General features: G+C 49.2%; 1 protein-coding gene across 14 annotated transcripts in view; it reads right to left on the bottom strand.

Annotated features, from left to right (window-relative positions):
• Positions 1-22,391, bottom strand: part of PBRM1 (polybromo 1) — a 338,709-nt gene that overhangs the window by 187,783 nt on the left and 128,535 nt on the right. For all 14 annotated transcript variants that reach the window (XM_069206081.1, XM_069206082.1, XM_069206071.1 and 11 more), the window contains exon 17: positions 16,825-17,036. In XM_069206081.1, the coding sequence (XP_069062182.1) occupies positions 16,825-17,036 (212 nt within the window). The remainder of the gene's footprint in view (positions 1-16,824; positions 17,037-22,391) is intronic.

Genomic DNA, 22,391 nt, shown 5'->3' with positions numbered 1-22,391 from the left:
TTTCAGGGTCTTGGGGAGGGTTATTTTTCTAACTCTCACTATTTTCTAATAGTCCCAGCGACCCTCTACAAGGTCACATAGGTTTGGGGTCCATTCGTGGTTCGCATTCCACTTTTGGAGTATATGGTTTGTGTTGCCCCTATCCCTATGTTTCCCCATTGCATCCTATTGTAACTATACATTGTTTGCACTGTTTTCTAAGACTATACTGCATATTTTTGCTATTGTGTATATATATCTTGTGTATATTTCCTATCCTCTCACTGAGGGTACACTCTAAGATACTTTGGCATATTGTCATAAAAATAAAGTACCTTTATTTTTAGTATAACTGTGTATTGTGTTTTCTTATGATATTGTGCATATGACACTAGGTGGTACTGTAGTAGCTTCACACGTCTCCTAGTTCAGCCTAAGCTGCTCTGCTAAGCTACCATTATCTATCAGCCTAAGCTGCTAGACACCCTATACACTAATAAGGGATAACTGGGCCTGGTGCAAGGTGCAAGTACCCCTTGGTACTCACTACAAGCCAGTCCAGCCTCCTACAGTTTGGCAATATAAAACCGCAAACAAGTAAAACTGCCATTCCTGATGCACAAAAACCTGCTTTAAGCCCAAAATAAGTTATAAATGAGTGCACTCGCAGACGTCAGAGAGGACAGCCATTAACTTTTCAGATAAAGGTGACAGCACCACTGGCCATCCTAAAATACAGGAGATAAATGAGTGACATCCAGACACTGGTAACTAAGAGCAGAAGTGACCGAGAATGCACTGGAGCAGTGGTTCCCAACCTGTGGTCCGGGGACCCCTGGGGGTCCGCAAAGCTTTCTCAGGGGGTCCACAAGAGCCTAGAAAATTAAAAAATATTAACAAATATTGACAAATTAGATCCCCAGCTTCCAGTAATGACTCAGGCGGGGGTCCCCGGATTCCCATGATGGTTCAGTGGGGGTCCCTGGGTTCCATTAATGTTAAAGTGGGGGTCCACAGAAATCAAAAGGTTGGGAACCACTGCACTGGAGAGTTCCCGAAAGGAGACACACACAGTGGACGTGGACACAAAGTCACACCATGACAAACCCTGTGAAAGGAGCGTTTCTGATGAACAAACCATCCTGAAATCCAGCATCCCTAAAGTCACAGCACAGTAAGGAGAAGAGATTCCTCAACCAGCCCACTAGTACCCAGACATGCGTTTAGTGGGAATTACTACAATTTACAGATCTAAAAAAATATATATATTTATGATCAGTCTTCATATCAAAAACAGTGCCTTACCATCACATTGTTTAAAGAAGACAACGCAATGTAGAAGAACAATTGATATATTCACTGGTGACTCCCTTCTCATCTAGGGAGGATCAGACCAGAAGCCTATATACATATGGGAAGAGTAATTTCAGGAATTCTCATTGTTAGAGGAACCTTTATCTGACTTATCATCTTCGGCCATAAATGATCCATGGGCTTCCGAAGCTTATTGTTGGCACCAGAGAAGACGCATCAATGTTCGTAAACATTCCGATCTGTAAACAGAGCAAGGTCAGGCAGACAGGCAGTGCAGCCAAGTGGAGCTGTTGTCAGCCCCAGATGGACTTCTGCATTCAGGGTAAACCTCTCCATTGTACCCCTGCAGAGAAGGGCACTTCCTGATCGAAGGCCAGCCTCTGCAGCATGTTGGCCACCTGATGGCAGCCACTGACCAGCACATCAAGCCCAATCTGAGGACCTCAAGATACCCCAGTAACCACAGTACCTAAAAGAATGGGCACATTCAGAATTGTGAAAGTTTGGCAGGTGTTGTGCACCATACAGCACTCACTCTTAGGTAAAGAGAACCAACAACAACAAATAAATTGTGAGGAGAGAACTGGAGCAAAACTTCATGCTATTTCTATAACCAAGCTTCGCAAAATGTGGTGCACTCTTAGCTCTGGATCAACCATCAAGCACCACTTATATATTAAGTATGCAGCTCTCCACAACGTGCTCAAGTAGGAGTAAAAATTAAAAGCTTCATTGATATTATACACTTGGGGCTGTGGGACTAACTAAACTTTACTCTATGTGACAATGTAGGAAGTTGGCTCTGTATGTGCTATTTCAAAGTAAGGAATAGCATGCACAGAGTCCAAGGGTTCCCCTTAGAGGTAAAATAGTGGTAAAAATAGATAATACTAATGCTCTATTTTGTGGTAGTGTGGTCGAGCAGTAGGCTTATCCAAGGAGTAGTGTTAAGCATTTGTTGTACATACACATAGACAATAAATGAGGTACACACACTCAGAGACAAATCCAGCCAATAGGTTTTGTTATAGAAAAATATCTTTTCTTAGTTTATTTTAAGAACCACAGGTTCAAAGTTAACATGTAATATCTTGTTTGAAAGGTATTGCAGGTAAGTACATTAGGAACTTTGAATCATTTAAATTGCATGTATACTTTTCAAGTTATTGACAAATAGCTACTTTAAAAGTGGACACAGTGCAATTTTCACAGTTCCTGGGGGAGGTAAGTTTTTGTTAGTTTTACCAGGTAAGTAAGACACTTACAGGGTTCAGTTCTTGGTCCAAGGTAGCCCACCGTTGGGGGTTCAGAGCAACCCCAAAGTTACCACACCAGCAGCTCAGGGCCGGTCAGGTGCAGAGTTCAAAGTGATGCCCAAAACGCATAGGCTAGAATGGAGAGAAGGGGGTGCCCCGGTTCCGGTCTTCTTGCAGGTAAGTACCCGCGTCTTCGGAGGGCAGACCAGGGGGGTTTTGTAGGGCACCGGGGGGGGACACAAGCCCACACAGAAATTTCACCCTCAGCATCGCGGGGGCGGCCGGGTGCAGTGTAGAAACAAGCGTCGGGTTTTCAATGTTAGTCTATGAGAGATCAACGGATCTCTTCAGCGCTGCAGGCAGGCAAGGGGGGGCTTCCTCGGGGAAACCTCCACTTGGGCAAGGGAGAGGGACTCCTGGGGGTCACTTCTCCAGTGAAAGTCCGGTCCTTCAGGTCCTGGGGGCTGCGGGTGCAGGGTCTTTTCCAGGCGTCGGGACTTAGGTTTCAGAGAGTCGCGGTCAGGGGAAGCCTCGGGATTCCCTCTGCAGGCGGCGCTGTGGGGGCTCAGGGGGGACAGGTTTTGGTACTCACAGTCGTAGAGTAGTCCGGGGGTCCTCCCTGAGGTGTTGGTTCTCCACCAGCCGAGTCGGGGTCGCCGGGTGCAGTGTTGCAAGTCTCACGCTTCTTGCGGGGAGATTGCAGGGTTCTTTAAAGCTGCTTCTGGAAACAAAGTTGCAGTCTTTTTGGAGCAGGTCCGCTGTCCTCGGGAGTTTCTTGTCGTCGTCGAAGCAGGGCAGTCCTCAGAGGATTCAGAGGTCGCTGGTCCCTTTGGAAGGCGTCGCTGGAGCAGAGTTCTTTGGAAGGCAGGAGACAGGCCGGTGAGTTTCTGGAGCCAAGGCAGTTGTTGTCTTCTGGTCTTCCTCTGCAGGGGTTTTCAGCTGGGCAGTCCTTCTTCTTGTTGTTGCAGGAATCTAATTTCTAGGTTCAGGGAGAGCCCTTAAATACTAAATTTAAGGGCGTGTTTAGGTCTGGGGGGTTAGTAGCCAATGGCTACTAGCCCTGAGGGTGAGTACACCCTCTTTGTGCCTCCTCCCAAGGGGAGGGGGTCACATCCCTAATCCTATTGGGGGAATCCTCCATCTGCAAGATGGAGGATTTCTAAAAGTTAGAGTCACCTCAGCTCAGGACACCTTAGGGGCTGTCCTGACTGGCCAGTGACTCCTCCTTGTTATTCTCATTATTTTCTCCGGCCTTGCCGCCAAAAGTGGGGGCCGGGCCGGAGGGGGCGGGCAACTCCACTAGCTGGAGTGTCCTGCGGTGCTGTGACAAAGGGGTGAGCCTTTGAGGCTCACCGCCAGGTGTTACAGCTCCTGCCTGGGGGAGGTGTTAGCATCTCCACCCAGTGCAGGCTTTGTTACTGGCCTCAGAGTGACAAAGGCACTCTCCCCATGGGGCCAGCAACATGTCTCTAGTGTGGCAGGCTGCTGGAACTAGTCAGCCTACACAGATAGTCGGTTAAGTTTCAGGGGGCACCTCTAAGGTGCCCTCTGGGGTGTATTTTGCAATAAAATGTACACTGGCATCAGTGTGCATTTATTGTGCTGAGAAGTTTGATACCAAACTTCCCAGTTTTCAGTGTAGCCATTATGGTGCTGTGGAGTTTGTGTTTGACAAACTACCAGACAATATACTCTTATGGCTACCCTGCACTTACAATGTCTAAGGTTTTGTTTAGACACTGTAGGGGTACCATGCTCATGCACTGGTACCCTCACCTATGGTATAGTGCACCCTGCCTTAGGGCTGTAAGGCCGGCTAGAGGGGTGTCTTACCTATACTGCATAGGCAGTGAGAGGCTGGCATGGCACCCTGAGGGGAGTGCCATGTCGACTTACTCGTTTTGTCCTCACTAGCACACACAAGCTGGCAAGCAGTGTGTCTGTGCTGAGTGAGAGGTCTCCAGGGTGGCATAAGACATGCTGCAGCCCTTAGAGAGCTTCCTTGGCATCAGGGCCCTTGGTACTAGAAGTACCAGTTACAAGGGACTTATCTGGATGCCAGGGTCTGCCAATTGTGGAAACAATGGTACATTTTAGGTGAAAGAACACTGGTGCTGGGGCCTGGTTAGCAGGGTCCCAGCACACTTCTCAGTCAAGTCAGCATCAGTATCAGGCAAAAAGTGGGGGGTAACTGCAACAGGGAGCCATTTCTTTACACAAGCCCCCCCCAGCCCACAGGCCAGGAGACTCAGCCAAAGCTGGGAGAGTCTTCCTAGTCTGTCAGGCGAGGAAGAGTAGAGGAAATAGGCTGGTTTGTTGCAGGGCCTACTCTGCCTTACATCCTCCTGTTCAGGTCATTCCCTCTGGGGAACTGACCCACTTCCACAGTGATAGGACCTAGTCTGAACTGCCTCTTGTCTGTGCTTTTTATGTCTTCACCCATTCTCTCTATTTTGGGGTTAGAGGTATCCACCCCTGCTAATCTTATCTTAGCCAGGGTCACCCCTAGCTTACCCAAAGAGGTTACCCAGAGCTGGAGTAACCCCACCATGACCAACAGGGTCAGGGGGCCTAACTTGTTATTTGGCATGGGGTCAGACCACCATGCCAAGGATAGTGCAGCCATAAAGGCTAACACCCAGCAGAGGCCACTGACAGCTGTCAGTGCCCAGAACCACACCTTTAGCTCTTCACCTACAAGGGAAGGGGCTAAGTTACAGGCTTCTCTGGGTTCAGGGTGCCCGTCTGCTGTATTAGAGTGGGGGGTTACCACATCCTGTAGTAAACACCCTTCTTCCACTCTTTCTTCTGTTAGCTGAGGAGCCACCCACTCAGGCTTAACAGTTGCCTGACTAGCCAGGACTCCTTGTGGGTCAGGTTGGACTTTATCAGAGCCACTTTTGGAGTTCTCCTCTATTGGAGCAGAATCTCCTTGGCTTGCTGGAACCTTGGCTAAAGGTTGTCCACCTTTCCTACTCTGTTTCCTTTTCTTTCTCTTCTGGGGCCTACTTGCATTTACTGCAGAGGCAGGCACTCCAGAATCCTGGGGAGAGGACTGGCTCTGGACCAGTTCTTCTCTTAGGCTCTGACTAACCTCTGGGTAGTCATTTCCAAGGAGACAATCAAGGGGGAGGTCTGTACTGACTACCACCCTTCTCCAGCTAAAAGTGCCACCCACTTCTATGGGCACAAAAGCCACAGGCCTATTAGTGACCCTGTCCGGGCTAACTCTTACTCTGGCCATCTCACCTGGGATGTACTGGTTTGAGAACACCAGCCTGTCATGCACAATAGTGTGACTAGCACAAGTGTCTCTCAGGGCAGTGGCTGGGATCCCATTCACCAGTAGGTGGTGGAAGTGTCTACTTCCCTCTGGAATCTCCAACTCACCTGTTGGGCCCTTTTTCCAGTTGAAGGCTATGAAGACCTCCTCATCTGAGGAGTCATCCCCAATGGCTACACTGGTCACCCCTGGAATTTTGCTAGGGGGTTTGTTTTTGGGACAAGAAGTGTCCTTGGTGTGGTGCCCTGTCTGTTTACAGTTATGGCACCATGCCTTAGTGGCATCCCAGCTCTTACCCTGGTACCCACCTTTGTTTTGGGTTGTGTCTCTGGGCCCACCCACCTGGTCTGGTTTTTGGGGGCCTACAGGGGACTCTTTCTTTGTTTCTAGTGTCACCCACTTTCTCCTGGGGAGGCTTTGTAACCCCTTTCTTTTGGTCACCCCCAGTGGAAGTTTTGGTTACCCTAGTCTTGACCCAGTGGTCTGCCTTCTTTCCCAATTCTTGGGGAGAAATTGGACCTAGGTCTACCAGATACTGATGCAACTTTTCATTGAAGCAGTTACTCAAAATGTGTTCTTTCATAAACAAATTATAAAGCCCAACATAGTCATACACTTCATTTCCAGTTACCCAACCATCCAGTGTTTTTACTGAGTAGTCAACATAATCAACCCAGGTCTGGCTCGAGGATTTTTGAGCCCCCCTGAATCTAATTCTATACTCCTCAGTGGAGAATCCAAAGCCCTCAATCAGGGTACCCTTCATGAGGTCATAAGATTCTGCATCTTTTTTAGAGAGTGTGAGGAGTCTATCCCTACACTTTCCAGTGAACATTTCCCAAAGGAGAGCACCCCAGTGAGATTTGTTCACTTTTCTGGTTACACAAGCCCTCTCAAAAGCTGTGAACCATTTGGTGATGTCATCACCATCTTCATATTTGGTTACAATCCCTTTGGGGATTTTCAACATGTCAGGAGAATCTCTGACCCTATTTATGTTGCTGCCACCATTGATGGGTCCTAGGCCCATCTCTTGTCTTTCCCTTTCTATGGCTAGGATCTGTCTTTCCAAAGCCAATCTTTTGGCCATCCTGGCTAACTGGATGTCCTCTTCACTGGAGTTATCCTCAGTGATTTCAGAGATGTTGGTCCCTCCTGTGAGGGGAACAGCATCTCTGACTATTCTGTTTGGAGACAGGGCTTGAGAGGCCCTGCTCTCCCTAAATAGGACTGGTAGGGGGGAATTTTCCTCCAAGTCACTATCTTCATCCTCTGTGTTGCCATCCTCAGAGGGGTTGGCCTTAGCAAACTCTGCCAACAGCTCCTGGCGCTGTAGTTTGGAAGGTCTGGGGCCCATTGTTATTTTCTTTATTTTACAGAGTGACCTTAGCTCCCTCATCTTAAGATGGAGGTAAGGTGTGGTGTCGAGTTCCACCACATTCACATCTGTACTAGGCATTATGCTTCTAAAAGTTGGAATACTTTTTAAGAAACTAAAACTGGCTCTAGAATCTAATTCAAACTTTTAACAAACTTTTAAACTCTAAAAGAAATGCTAACAGGGACTAACACAAGGCCCTAGCAGGACTTTTAAGAATTTAGAAAACTTTTCAAATTGCAAAAATCAATTTCTAATGACAATTCTGGAATTTGTCGTGTGTTCAGGTATTGGCTGAGTAGTCCAGCAAATGCAAAGTCTTGTACCCCACCGCTGATCCACCAATGTAGGAAGTTGGCTCTGTATGTGCTATTTCAAAGTAAGGAATAGCATGCACAGAGTCCAAGGGTTCCCCTTAGAGGTAAAATAGTGGTAAAAATAGATAATACTAATGCTCTATTTTGTGGTAGTGTGGTCGAGCAGTAGGCTTATCCAAGGAGTAGTGTTAAGCATTTGTTGTACATACACATAGACAATAAATGAGGTACACACACTCAGAGACAAATCCAGCCAATAGGTTTTGTTATAGAAAAATATCTTTTCTTAGTTTATTTTAAGAACCACAGGTTCAAATTTAACATGTAATATCTTGTTTGAAAGGTATGCAGGTAAGTACATTAGGAACTTTGAATCATTTCAATTACATGTATACTTTTCAAGTTATTCACAAATAGCTACTTTAAAAGTGGACACAGTGCAATTTTCACAGTTCCTGGGGGAGGTAAGTTTTTGTTAGTTTTACCAGGTAAGTAAGACACTTACAGGGTTCAGTTCTTAGTCCAAGGTAGCCCACCGTTGGGGGTTCAGAGCAACCCCAAAGTTACCACACCAGCAGCTCAGGGCCGGTCAGGTGCAGAGTTCAAAGTGGTGCCCAAAACGCATAGGCTATAATGGAGAGAAGGGGGTGCCCCGGTTCCGGTCTGCTTGCAGGTAAGTACCCGCGTCTTCGGAGGGCAGACCAGGGGGGTTTTGTAGGCCACCGGGGGGGACACAAGTCCACACAGAAATTTCACCCTCAGCGGCGCGGGGGCGGCCGGGTGCAGTGTTAGAACAAGCGTCGGGTTCGCAATGTAAGTCAATGAGAGATCACGGGATCTCTTCAGCGCTGCAGGCAGGCAAGGGGGGGGGCTTCCTCGGGGAAACCTCCACTTGGGCAAGGGAGAGGGACTCCTGGGGGTCACTTCTGCAGTGAAAGTCCGGTCCTTCAGGTCCTGGGGGCTGCGGGTGCAGGGTTGTTTCCAGGCGTCGGGACTTAGGTTTCAGAGAGTCGCGGTCAGGGGAAGCCTCGGGATTCCCTCTGCAGGCGGCGCTGTGGGGGCTCAGGGGGGACAGGTTTTGGTACTCACAGTCGTAGAGTAGTCCGGGGGTCCTCCCTGAGGTGTTGGTTCTCCACCAGCCGAGTCGGGTCGCCGGGTGCAGTGTTGCAAGTCTCACGCTTCTTGCGGGGAGTTGCAGGGTTCTTTAAAGCTGCTTCTTGAAACAAAGTTGCAGTCTTTTTGGAGCAGGTCCGCTGTCCTCAGGAGTTTCTTGTCTTTTTCGAAGCAGGGCAGTCCTCAGAGGATTCAGAGGTCGCTGGTCCCTTTGGAAGGCGTCGCTGGAGCAGAGTTCTTTGGAAGGCAGGAGACAGGCCGGTGAGTTTCTGGAGCCAAGGCAGTTGTTGTCTTCTGGTCTTCCTCTGCAGGGGTTTTCAGCTAGGCAGTCCTTCTTCTTGTTGTTGCAGGAATCTAATTTTCTAGGGTTCAGGGTAGCCCTTAAATACTAAATTTAAGGGCGTGTTTAGGTCTGGGGGGTTAGTAGCCAATGGCTACTAGCCCTGAGGGTGGGTACACCCTCTTTGTGCCTCCTCCCAAGGGCAGGGGGTCACAATCCTAACCCTATTGGGGGAATCCTCCATCTGCAAGATGGAGGATTTCTAAACGTTAGAGTCACCTCAGGACACCTTAGGGGCTGTCCTGACTGGCCAGTGACGACTCCTTGTTATTCTCATTATTTTCTCCGGCCTTGCCGCCAAAAGTGGGGGCCGGGGCCGGAGGGGGCGGGCAACTCCACTAGCTGGAGTGTCCTGCGGTGCTGTGACAAAGGGGTGAGCCTTTGAGGCTCACCGCCAGGTGTTACAGCTCCTGCCTGGGGGAGGTGTTAGCATCTCCACCCAGTGCAGGCTTTGTTACTGGCCTCAGAGTGACAAAGGCACTCTCCCCATGGGGCCAGCAACATGTCTCTAGTGTGGCAGGCTGCTGGAACTAGTCACCCTACACAGATAGTCGGTTAAGTTTCAGGGGGCACCTCTAAGGTGCCCTCTGGGGTGTATTTTGCAATAAAATGTACACTGGCATCAGTGTGCATTTATTGTGCTGAGAAGTTTGATACCAAACTTCCCAGTTTTCAGTGTAGCCATTATGGTGCTGTGGAGTTCGTGTTTGACAAACTCCCAGACCATATACTCTTATGGCTACCCTGCACTTACAATGTCTAAGGTTTTGTTTAGACACTGTAGGGGTACCATGCTCATGCACTGGTACCCTCACCTATGGTATAGTGCACCCTGCCTTAGGGCTGTAAGGCCTGCTAGAGGGGTGACTGACCTATACTTGCATAGGCAGTGAGAGGCTGGCATGGCACCCTGAGGGGAGTGCCATGTCGACTTACTCGTTTTGTTCTCACTAGCACACACAAGCTGGTAAGCAGGGTGTCTGTGCTGAGTGAGAGGTCTCCAGGGTGGCATAAGACATGCTGCAGCCCTTAGAGACCTTCCTTGGCATCAGGGCCCTTGGTACTAGAAGTACCAGTTACAAGGGACTTATCTGGATGCCAGGGTCTGCCAATTGTGGAAACAATGGTACATTTTAGGTGAAAGAACACTGGTGCTGGGGCCTGGTTAGCAGGGTCCCAGCACACTTCTCAGTCAAGTCAGCATCAGTATCAGGCAAAAAGTGGGGGGTAACTGCAACAGAGAGCCATTTCTTTACAAACGCTGACAATCAGACTAAAGCACATCCCATGGCAATGGTAACTTGAGAATGGGGAGGGGTCAATGGCCTGAAACAGGTGGTGGTCTCCTCAAACATCCCAGTAGACTGTCTGCTTGGAAATGACCTGGAGTCCTCAGCATGGGCTGAGGTAGAACTAAAAACCCATGCAGCCATGCTGGGTATCCCTGAACTGGTGTGTGTAAAAACGAGAGCACAGTGCAAGGCACAGGGTGAAAAAGTAGAGCTGGAGTCTGGAAGAAAGGCCCAGCCTACCAAGAGAAAAGGAATGTCAGTTGGGAAACCAACTGCAACACAGTCAGAAAAAGAGAACCTCTCTTCCCAGGAAGAAGTTCTGCCCTCTGAGGGAACTGAGCCTTTGGAGCTTGAACCTTATCAGGTTGAGCTCTTAGGCCCAGGGGGACCCTCAAGGGAGGAGCTGTGTAAGGGACAAGAAACCTGTCCCTCTCTTGAAGGCCTTAGGCAGCAAGCTGCTGAAGAGTCCAAGGGCAAGAAAAATGGAACACATAGGGTCTATTGGGAAGGTGGACTCCTGTACACTGAGGCCAGAGACCCCAAACCTGGTGCCACTAGGAGAGTGGTAGTGCCTCAGTCGTTCAGAGAGTTTATTCTGACCTTAGCCCATGATATTCCCCTTGCTGGGCATTTGGGACAAACCAAGACGTGGGAGAGGTTAGTCAACCACTTCTACTGGCCCAATATGTCCCACAAGGTTAAGGAGTTTTGCCTCTCCTGCCCCACCTGTCAAGCCAGTGGTAAGACAGGTGGGCATCCAAAGGCCCCCCTCATTCCACTTCCAGTGGTGGGGGTCCCCTTTGAAAGAGTGGGTGTGGACATAGTTGGTCCACTAGAACCTCCCACAGCCTCAGGAAATATGTATATCCTAGTAGTAGTGGATCATGCTACTAGGTATCCTGAAGCTATTCCCCTTAGGTCAACTACTGCCCCTGCAGTAGCCAAGGCCCTTATTGGTATCTTTACCAGAGTGGGTTTCCCTAAGGAGGTGGTGTCTGACAGAGGTACCAACTTCATGTCAGCATACCTAAAACACATGTGGAATGAGTGTGGGGTGACTTACAAATTCACTACACCATACCATCCACAAACTAATGGCTTAGTTGAGAGATTCAACAAGACATTAAAAGGCATGATCATGGGGCTCCCAGAAAAGCTCAAAAGGAGATGGGATGTCCTCTTGCCATGTCTGCTTTTCGCTTACAGAGAGGTGCCACAGAAGGGAGTAGGATTCTCACCCTTTGAACTTCTGTTTGGTCATCCTGTAAGGGGACCACTTGCTCTTGTTAAAGAAGGCTGGGAGAGACCTCGTCATGAGCCTAAACAGGACATAGTGGACTATGTACTTGGCCTTCGCTCTAGAATGGCAGAGTACATGGAAAAGGCAAGCAAAAACCTTGAGGCCAGCCAACAGCTCCAGAAGTTTTGGTATGACCAAAAGGCTGCAATGGTTGAGTTCCAACCAGGGCAGAAAGTCTGGGTTCTGGAGCCTGTGGCTCCCAGGGCACTCCAGGACAAATGGAGTGGCCCTTACCCAGTGCTAGAAAGGAAGAGTCAGGTCACCTACCTGGTGGACCTGGGCACAAGCAGGAGCCCCAAGAGGGTGATCCATGTGAACCGCCTTAAGCTCTTCCATGACAGGGCTGATGTAAATCTGTTGATGGTAACAGATGAGGATCAGGAGGCAGAGAGTGAACCTCTCCCTGATCTTCTGTCATCAGACCCAAAAGATGGCTCAGTAGATGGAGTGATCTACTCAGACACCCTCTCTGGCCAACAGCAAGCTGATTGTAGGAGAGTCCTACAACAGTTTCCTGAACTCTTCTCCCTAACCCCTGGTCAGACCCACCTGTGTACCCATGATGTGGACACAGGAGACAGCATGCCTGTCAAAAACAAAATTTTTAGACAGTCTGACCATGTTAAGGAAAGCATCAAGGTGGAAGTCCACAAGATGCTGGAATTGGGAGTAATTGAGCGCTCTGACAGCCCCTGGGCTAGCCCAGTGGTCTTAGTCCCCAAACCTCACACCAAAGATGGAAAGAAAGAGATGAGGTTTTGTGTGGACTACAGAGGGCTCAACTCTGTCACCAAGACAGACGCCCATCCAATTCCTGGAGCTGATGAGCTCATAGACAAATTAGGTGCTGCCAAATTCTTAAGTACCTTTGACTTGACAGCAGGGTATTGGCAAATAAAAATGGCACCTGGAGCAAAAGAGAAAACAGCATTCTCCACACCTGATGGGCATTATCAGTTTACTGTTATGCCCTTTGGTTTAAAGAATGCCCCTGCCACCTTCCAAAGGTTGGTGAATCAAGTCCTTGCTGGTTTGGAGTCCTTTAGCACAGCTTATCTTGATGATATTGCTGTCTTTAGCTCCACCTGGCAGGATCACCTGGTCCACCTGAAGAAGGTTTTGAAGGCTCTGCAATCTGCAGGCCTCTCTATCAAGGCATCCAAATGCCAGATAGGGCAGGGCACTGTGGTTTACTTGGGCCACCTTGTAGGTGGAGGCCAAGTTCAGCCACTCCAACCCAAGATCCAGACTATTCTGGACTGGGTAGCTCCAAAAACCCAGACTCAAGTCAGGGCATTCCTTGGCTTGACTGGGTATTACAGGAGGTTTGTGAAAGGATATGGATCCATTGTGACAGCCCTCACTGAACTCACCTCCAAGAAAATGCCCAAGAAAGTGAACTGGACTGTAGAATGCCAACAGGCCTTTGCCACCCTGAAACAAGCAATGTGCTCAGCACCAGTTCTAAAAGCTCCAGATTATTCTAAGCAGTTCATTGTGCAGACAGATGCCTCTGAACATGGGATAGGGGCAGTTTTGTCCCAAACAAATGATGATGGCCTTGACCAGCCTGTTGCTTTCATTAGCAGGAGGTTACTCCCCAGGGAGCAGCGTTGGAGTGCCATTGAGAGGGAGGCCTTTGCTGTGGTTTGGTCCCTGAAGAAGCTGAGACCATACCTCTTTGGGACTCACTTCCTAGTTCAAACTGACCACAGACCTCTCAAATGGCTGATGCAAATGAAAGGTGAAAATCCAAAACTGTTGAGGTGGTCCATCTCCCTACAGGGAATGGACTTTATAGTGGAACACAGACCTGGGACTGCCCATGCCAATGCAGATGGCCTTTCCAGGTTCTTCCACTTAGAAAATGAAGACTCTCTTGGGAAAGGTTAGTCTCATCCTCTTTCGTTTGGGGGGGGGGGTTGTGTAAGGAAATGCCTCCTTGGCATGGTTGCCCCCTGACTTTTTGCCTTTGCTGATGCTATGTTTACAATTGAAAGTGTGCTGAGGCCTGCTAACCAGGCCCCAGCACCAGTGTTCTTTCCCTAACCTGTACTTTTGTATCCACAATTGGCAGACCCTGGCATCCAGATAAGTCCCTTGTAACTGGTACTGCTAGTACCAAGGGCCCTGATGCCAAGGAAGGTCTCTAAGGGCTGCAGCATGTCTTATGCCACCCTGGAGACCTCTCACTCAGCACAGACACACTGCTTGCCAGCTTGTGTGTGCTAGTGAGAACAAAACGAGTAAGTCGACATGGCACTCCCCTCAGGGTGCCATGCCAGCCTCTCACTGCCTATGCAAGTATAGGTCAGTCACCCCTCTAGCAGGCCTTACAGCCCTAAGGCAGGGTGCACTATACCATAGGTGAGGGTACCAGTGCATGAGCATGGTACCCCTACAGTGTCTAAACAAAACCTTAGACATTGTAAGTGCAGGGTAGCCATAAGAGTATATGGTCTGGTAGTTTGTCAAACACGAACTCCACAGCACCATAATGGCTACACTGAAAACTGGGAAGTTTGGTATCAAACTTCTCAGCACAATAAATGCACACTGATGCCAGTGTACATTTTATTGCAAAATACACCCCAGAGGGCACCTTAGAGGTGCCCCCTGAAACTTAACCGACTGTCTGTGTAGGCTGACTAGTTCCAGCAGCCTGCCACACTAGAGACATGTTGCTGGCCCCATGGGGAGAGTGCCTTTGTCACTCTGAGGCCAGTAACAAAGCCTGCACTGGGTGGAGATGCTAACACCTCCCCCAGGCAGGAGCTGTAACACCTGGCGGTGAGCCTCAAAGGCTCACCCCTTTGTCACAGCCCAGCAGGGCACTCCAGCTTAGTGGAGTTGCCCGCCCCCTCCGGCCACGGCCCCCACTTTTGGCGGCAAGGCTGGAGGGAACAAAGAAAGCAACAAGGAGGAGTCACTGGCCAGTCAGGACAGCCCCTAAGGTGTCCTGAGCTGAGGTGACTCTAACTTTTAGAAATCCTCCATCTTGCAGATGGAGGATTCCCCCAATAGGATTAGGGATGTGACCCCCTCCCCTTGGGAGGAGGCACAAAGAGGGTGTACCCACCCTCAGGGCTAGTAGCCATTGGCTACTAACCCCCCAGACCTAAACACGCCCTTAAATTTAGTATTTAAGGGCTCCCCTGAACCTAAAGATCTAGATTCCTGCAACAACAAGAAGAAGGACTGCCCAGCTGAAAACCCCTGCAGAGGAAGACCAGAAGACAACAACTGCCTTGGCTCCAGAAACTCACCGGCCTGTCTCCTGCCTTCCAAAGAACTCTGCTCCAGCGACGCCTTCCAAAGGGACCAGCGACCTCTGAATCCTCTGAGGACTGCCCTGCTTCGACGACGACAAGAAACTCCCGAGGACAGCGGACCTGCTCCAAAAAGACTGCAACTTTATCCAAAGGAGCAGCTTTAAAGACCCCTGCAATCTCCCCGCAAGAGGCGTGAGACTTGCAACACTGCACCCGGCGACCCCGACTCGGCTGGTGGAGAACCAACACTTCAGGGAGGACCCCCGGACTACTCTACGACTGTGAGTACCAAAACCTGTCCCCCCTGAGCCCCCACAGCGCCGCCTGCAGAGGGAATCCCGAGGCTTCCCCTGACCGCGACTCTCTGAAACCTAAGTCCCGACGCCTGGAAAAGACCCTGCCCCCGCAGCCCCCAGGACCTGAAGGACCGGACTTTCACTGCAGAAGTGACCCCCAGGAGTCCCTCTCCCTTGCCCAAGTGGAGGTTTCCCCGAGGAAGCCCCCCCTTGCCTGCCTGCAGCGCTGAAGAGATCCCTTGATCTCTCATTGACTTCCATTGCGAACCCGACGCTTGTTCTAACACTGCACCCGGCCGCCCCCGCGCCGCTGAGGGTGAAATTTATGTGTGGGCTTGTGTGTCCCCCGGTGCCCTACAAAACCCCCCTGGTCTGCCCTCCGAAGACGCGGGTACTTACCTGCAAGCAGACCGGAACCGGGGCACCCCCCTCTCTCCATTGAAGCCTATGCGTTTTGGGCACCACTTTGAACTCTGCACCTGACCGGCCCTGAGCTGCTGGTGTGGTAACTTTGGGGTTTCTCTGAACCCCCAACGGTGGGCTACCTTGGACCAAGAACTGAACCCTGTAAGTGTCGTACTTACCTGGTAAAACTAACAAAAACTTACCTCCCCCAGGAACTGTGAAAATTGCACTGTGTCCACTTTTAAAATAGCTATTTGTGAATAACTTGAAAAGTATACATGCAATTGAAATGATTCAAAGTTCCTAATGTACTTACCTGCAATACCTTTCAAACAAGATATTACATGTTAAATTTGAACCTGTGGTTCTTAAAATAAACTAAGAAAATATATTTTTCTATAACAAAACCTATTGGCTGGATTTGTCTCTGAGTGTGTGTACCTCATTTATTGTCTATGTGTATGTACAACAAATGCTTAACACTACTCCTTTGATAAGCCTACTGCTCGACCACACTACCACAAAATAGAGCATTAGTATTATCTCTTTTTGCCACTATCTTACCTCTAAGGGGAACCCTTGGACTCTGTGCATGCTATTCCTTACTTTGAAATAGCACATACAGAGCCAACATCCTACAATCTACTAAAAGATACAACCCACAGCCCAGAGCATTCCAGAGCGTGAAACAGTTCAAATACGTTCAAGGAGTTGTAGTATTTCCAGTGTCTTGTTTATTTGATTCACAGAACTTCCAACGCTTCTTCCTTCATGACAGCGTTACAGGTTCAGAATCAAACACTTCATGGAGCCAACACGTGTTTTGTCGGAATGGCACTTTTGCCCCGGACTTGCTTGATAATAGTTCTGTTTGTTCTTTTCTTTTTGCTGTGGTTTTTACTATGTCACATCGACACAACTCCTTGGACGTATTTTAACTGTTTTGCTCTGTGAAGTGCTTGGGGCTATTGTTTTTATTGGCCTTAACCCTCCCTTTGGGGTTATGTATGGGTTGTTGGGCAGCCGACCCTTTCCCTTGAGCACCTTGCATTGACTCAAAACCAGGATACACTCCTGGACTACTTTAGGGGCAGTGCCCATCTTGCCTGGCTGTCAGCCTTGTTTTTGCTCCGCTAAAAGATTAAAGCTGCATCTGTTGCCAGTTGAGTCTTACTTCAGTAAGATTGCCAATGGCAAGATTTTTCCCCACCACCAGATTTAACACAGGTCACGTTTGCACACACAGCGTTTATTATAGGAAGTAAGACCAAAAAGAAACCTCTCTTCTCTTCCTCTCGCTTCAATTTATCCTCTTCCATTTCTCGGGGCAGCTTTTCCTTCTTCTCCTTCTCAACGTCATTGTGCAGGTGTTTGGTGGTGTAGCTAAGAGCCGGCGTCAACAGGATCTCTCCGTTCTTACACAGCTCATCGCGAATCTTGATAAAAAATTGCTGCAACTCAACGGCATCTTCGAAAATCTCAGAGTCCGTTCTACGGAGGGACAAGACAGGGTTAGGAGAAAATAACCGATAAACACGTACTGCAGCAGCGATAGAGTAGAAAGAAGTAGGAAGACAAACAGTGCAATAGTAGAGGGAACCACTTTCACACGCATGAACAGTAGCCGTACCATGGCAACAGATACAGTCATACACTTCCTGGCAACCACCAATCACCATCAAGGAATACAGATGTGCAAACAGGGAAGTACGGAAGCAGGAGCAAGGTCACAGAGTGTGCAGGTCTGTCGGGACGGCTGTACACAATTTAAATTGAAAGACAGAAGCTGAGGAAGCCAACTAGAGGCAGACTGATACAGGTTCAAGTAAAGCCACACGCTTTTCAAGATAATTAGGCACTGAATCCACACCCTGAAAGGCCCAACTATTCCTCTGTCCACAAAAAACTTCAATGTCATCAATCTCTTCTTCAGTGAAAGCACAGAAGATCCGATAGCACACTGACAACACTAAGCCTGACTCATCTCTTACACCCACCCCGTCCCGCAGGAGCCTGTAATGGTAAGGCTTGAAAGCTGTGTATGTCGCAGATCTCACCGGCATACTTGGATCCTTCAAAGCCACTTCTTACACTGATGTCTTAACATTGTCTGTCATCAAACCCCTCTCTGGGAACAATGCTTTACCCTTGCTTACCATTGTCAATACCTCCCTCACTCAAGGCATCTTCCCAGGAGCTCTTAAGACCGGCCATATCCTCCCACTCCTAAAGGAAGCTATAATTAACCTTGATAACCAATTAAACTATCACCCCATGACTCAGCTACTATTCATCAGCAAGATCTTTGAAAAAGGAGTCCATGTTCAACTCCAAGACCACATTAATGCAAGCCACCTCCTGCACGCCCACCGATCTTGCTTCACATCACGCTGCAGCATGGAGACGGCCAACTTACACACTGTAGACGACGCGCTCTTGACCACAGATGAAGAGGACACCCTGCCTCCTGATACTGCTGGACCTCTCAGCTGCCTTCGACACAGTTGTCCAACCCCCATCCAAACCCCCACCATTCATAAACACCCAGGAGTCTCAAATGGGATTCACTGGCAATGTCCTTCACTGGTATTCTACCTTTCCAACAGACAGCAGCTTGTTCAAATGAGCACCTCTGGGTCACAAAAGATCCCATCACCTGTAGAGTCCTTCAGGGCTCCATATTTTCTCCTGTATGGAGCTGCCAGGTGCTCTACAGAGAACAGCATAAACATTCAGCAGTATGCCAGTGATGCACAGCTCTACAGAAAAGCTTACTCTGCATCAAACATCTAATGCCTGAAACCCTGCCCGGACAGCTTGCAGATCTGCATGCCCAGCGCAAGCCTGAAGCCCAAACCAACCAAGACAGAATTCCTGTTATTTTCCAAAAAAACAAATAATAAACAGTACAAACCTGGCTCTGACATGAACCTGGATAGCTTTGAAACCCAACTATCACCCAAAAACAGAAATGCTGTTCAAACCCTTGTACTCTCACATCTGGATTTGGTAACGCCCTACTCCAGGGCCTTTCAGTCTCCACACAGGCACCCCTTAAGGCTATTGTAAGGAAATGCCTCCTTGGCATGGTTACCCCCTGACTTTTTGCCTTTGCTGATGCTATGTTTTGAATTGAAAGTGTGCTGAGGCCTGCTAACCAGGCCCCAGCACCAGTGTTCTTTCCCTAACCTGTACTTTTGATTCCACAATTGGCACACCCTGGCATCCAGATAAGTGCCTTGTAACTGGTACCTCTGGTACCAAGGGCCCTGATGCCAGGGAAGGTCTCTAAGGGCTGCAGCATGTATTATGCCACCCTAGAGACCCCTCACTCAGCACAGACACACTGCTTACCAGCTTGTGTGTGCTAGTGAGAACAAAATGAGTAAGTCGACATGGCACTCCCCTCAGGGTGCCATGCCAGCCTCTCACTGCCTATGCAGTATAGGTAAGACACCCCTCTAGCAGGTCTTACAGCCCTAAGGCAGGGTGCACTATACCATAGGTGAGGGTACCAGTGCATGAGCACTGTGCCCCTACAGTGTCTAAGCAAAACCTTAGACATTGTAAGTGCAGGGTAGCCATAAGAGTATATGGTCTGGGAGTCTGTTTTACACGAACTCCACAGCACCATAATGGCTACACTGAAAACTGGGAAGTTTGGTATCAAACTTCTCAGCACAATAAATGCACACTGATGCCAGTGTACATTTTATTGTAAAATACACCACAGAGGGCACCTTAGAGGTGCCCCCTGAAACTTAACCGACTATCTGTGTAGGCTGACTGGTTCCAGCAGCCTGCCACACTAGAGACATGTTGCTGGCCCCATGGGGAGAGTGCCTTTGTCACTCTGAGGCCAGTAACAAAGCCTGCACTGGGTGGAGATGCTAACACCTCCCCCAGGCAGGAGCTGTAACACCTGGCGGTGAGCCTCAAAGGCTCACCCCTTTGTCACAGCACAGCAGGGCACTCCAGCTTAGTGGAGTTGCCCGCCCCCTCCGGCCACGGCCCCCACTTTTGGCGGCAAGGCTGGAGGGAACAAAGAAAGCAACAAGGAGGAGTCACTGGCCAGTCAGGACAGCCCCTAAGGTGTCCTGAGCTGAGGTGACTAACTTTTAGAAATCCTCCATCTTGCAGATGGAGGATTCCCCCAATAGGATTAGGGGTGTGACGCCCTCCCCTTGGGAGGAGGCACAAAGAGGGTGTACTCACCCTCAGGGCTAGTAGCCATTGGCTACTAACCCCCCAGACCTAAACACGCCCTTAAATTTAGTATTTAAGGGCTCTCCCTGAACCTAGAAATTAGATTCCTGCAACAACAAGAAGAAGGACTGCCTAGCTGAAAACCCCTGCAGAGGAAGACCAGAAGACAACAACTGCCTTGGCTCCAGAAACTCACCGGCCTGTCTCCTACCTTCCAAAGAACTCTGCTCCAGCGACGCCTTCCAAAGGGACCAGCGACCTCTGCATCCTCTGAGGACTGCCCTGCTTCGACGACGACAAGAAACTCCTGAGGACAGCGGACCTGCTCCAAAAAGACTGCAACTTTATCCAAAGGAGCAGCTTTAAAGAACCCTGCAATCTCCCCGCAAGAAGCGTGAGACTTGCAACACTGCACCCGGCGACCCCGACTCGGCTGGTGGAGAACCAACACCTCAGGGAGGACCCCCGGACTACTCTACGACTGAGTACCAAAACCTGTCCCCCCTGAGCCCCCACAGTGCCGCCTGCAGAGGGAATCCCGAGGCTTCCCCTGACCGCGACTCTCTGAAACCTAAGTCCCGACGCCTGGAAAAGACCCTGCACCCGCAGCCCCCAGGACCGGACTTTCACTGCAGAAGTGACCCCCAGGAGTCCCTCTCCCTTGCCCAAGTGGAGGTTTCCCCGAGGAAGCCCCCCCTTGCCTACCTGCAGCGCTGAAGAGATCCCTTGATCTCTCATTGACTTCCATTGCGAACCCGACGCTTGTTCTAACACTGCACCCGGCCGCCCCCGCGCCGCTGAGGGTGAAATTTCTGTGTGGGCTTGTGTCCCCCCCGGTGCCCTACAAAACCCCCCTGGTCTGCCCTCCGAAGACGCGGGTACTTACCTGCTGGCAGACTGGAACCGGGGCACCCCCTTCTCTCTATTGAAGCCTATGCGTTTTGGGCACCACTTTGAACTCTGCACCTGACCGGCCCTGAGCTGCTGGTGTGGTAACTTTGGGGTTGCTCTGAACCCCCAACGGTGGGCTACCTTGGACCAAGAACTGAACCCTGTAAGTGGCTTACTTACCTGGTAAAACTAACAAAAACTTACCTCCCCCAGGAACTGTGAAAATTGCACTAAGTGTCCACTTTTAAAATAGCTATTTGTGAATAACTTGAAAAGTATACATGCAATTGAAATGATTCAAAGTTCCTAATGTACTTACCTGCAATACCTTTCAAACAAGATATTACATGTTAAATTTGAACCTGTGGTTCTTAAAATAAACTAAGAAAAGATATTTTTCTATACAAAACCTATTGGCTGGATTTGTCTCTGAGTGTGTGTACCTCATTTATTGTCTATGTGTATGTACAACAAATGCTTAACACTACTCCTTGGATAAGCCTACTGCTCGACCACACTACCACAAAATAGAGCATTAGTATTATCTCTTTTTACCACTATTTTACCTCTAAAGGGAACCCTTGGACTCTGTGCATGCTATTCCTTACTTTGAAATAGCACATACAGAGCCAACTTCCTACAGCTATCCTACACACCGCCGCACATCTTATCAAGGGCCTGAAGAAATATGATCACATGACCTCCCATCCAGGAACTGGATCCCCTTGGCAGCCCACAGCATCTTTAAATCCAGCTGCATCATCTACAAAGCCTTCACGAGCATCACCCCTCCTATCTTGCAGACAAGCTACCCATCCATCCATCCCTGGTGGTTCTCAGCACACCTATAGCCAGGACACCATCAAACTGAAGATGAAGAACTTCAAACAAACAAGGCACCAGGCCTTTTCCATCCATGAACCAGGACCTGGATCAACATTTCCGTATCCATCAGGACTGCCTCTACGCTGCTCCAATTTAGGAAAGAAGTGAAGACTTATTTCTTTAAAGAATATATAATTATGCACCAACTGTCCGCAACCCAGATATATCACCATGCACCAACTGACTGCAACCCAGATATATCACCATGCACCAACTGTCCGCAACCCAGATATATCACTAGGCACCAACTGTCTGCAACCCAGATATATCACCATGCACCAACTGACTGCAACCCAGATATATCACTAGGCACCAACTGTCTGCAACCTAGATATATCACCATGCACCAACTGTCTGCCACCCAGATATATCACCATGCACCAACTGTCTGCAACCTAGATATATCACCAGGCACCAACTGTCTGAAGCCCAGATATATCACCAGGCACCAACTGTCTGAAGCCCAGATATATCACCAGGCACCAACTGTCCGCAACCCAGATATATCACCAGGCACCAACTGTCCGCAACCCAGATATATCACCAGGCACCAACTGTCCACAAGCCAGATATATCACCAGGCACCAACTGTCTGCAACCTAGATATATCACCAGGCACCAACTGTCTGCAACCTAGATATATCACTAGGCACCAACTGACTGCAACCCAGATATATCACTAGGCACCAACTGTCCGCAACCCAGAAATATCACCATGCACCAACTGTCTGCAACCCAGATATATCACTAGGCACCAACTGACTGCAACCCAGATATATCACTAGGCACCAACTGACTGCAACCCAGATATATCACCAGGCACCAACTGTCTGCAACCCAGATATATCACCAGGCACCAACTGA

This window comes from Pleurodeles waltl, chromosome 9 (genome assembly GCF_031143425.1).
Source record: "Pleurodeles waltl isolate 20211129_DDA chromosome 9, aPleWal1.hap1.20221129, whole genome shotgun sequence".
NCBI classification, from domain to species: Eukaryota; Metazoa; Chordata; class Amphibia; order Caudata; family Salamandridae; genus Pleurodeles; species Pleurodeles waltl.
This window is presented reverse-complemented; position numbering and strand designations above follow the sequence as displayed.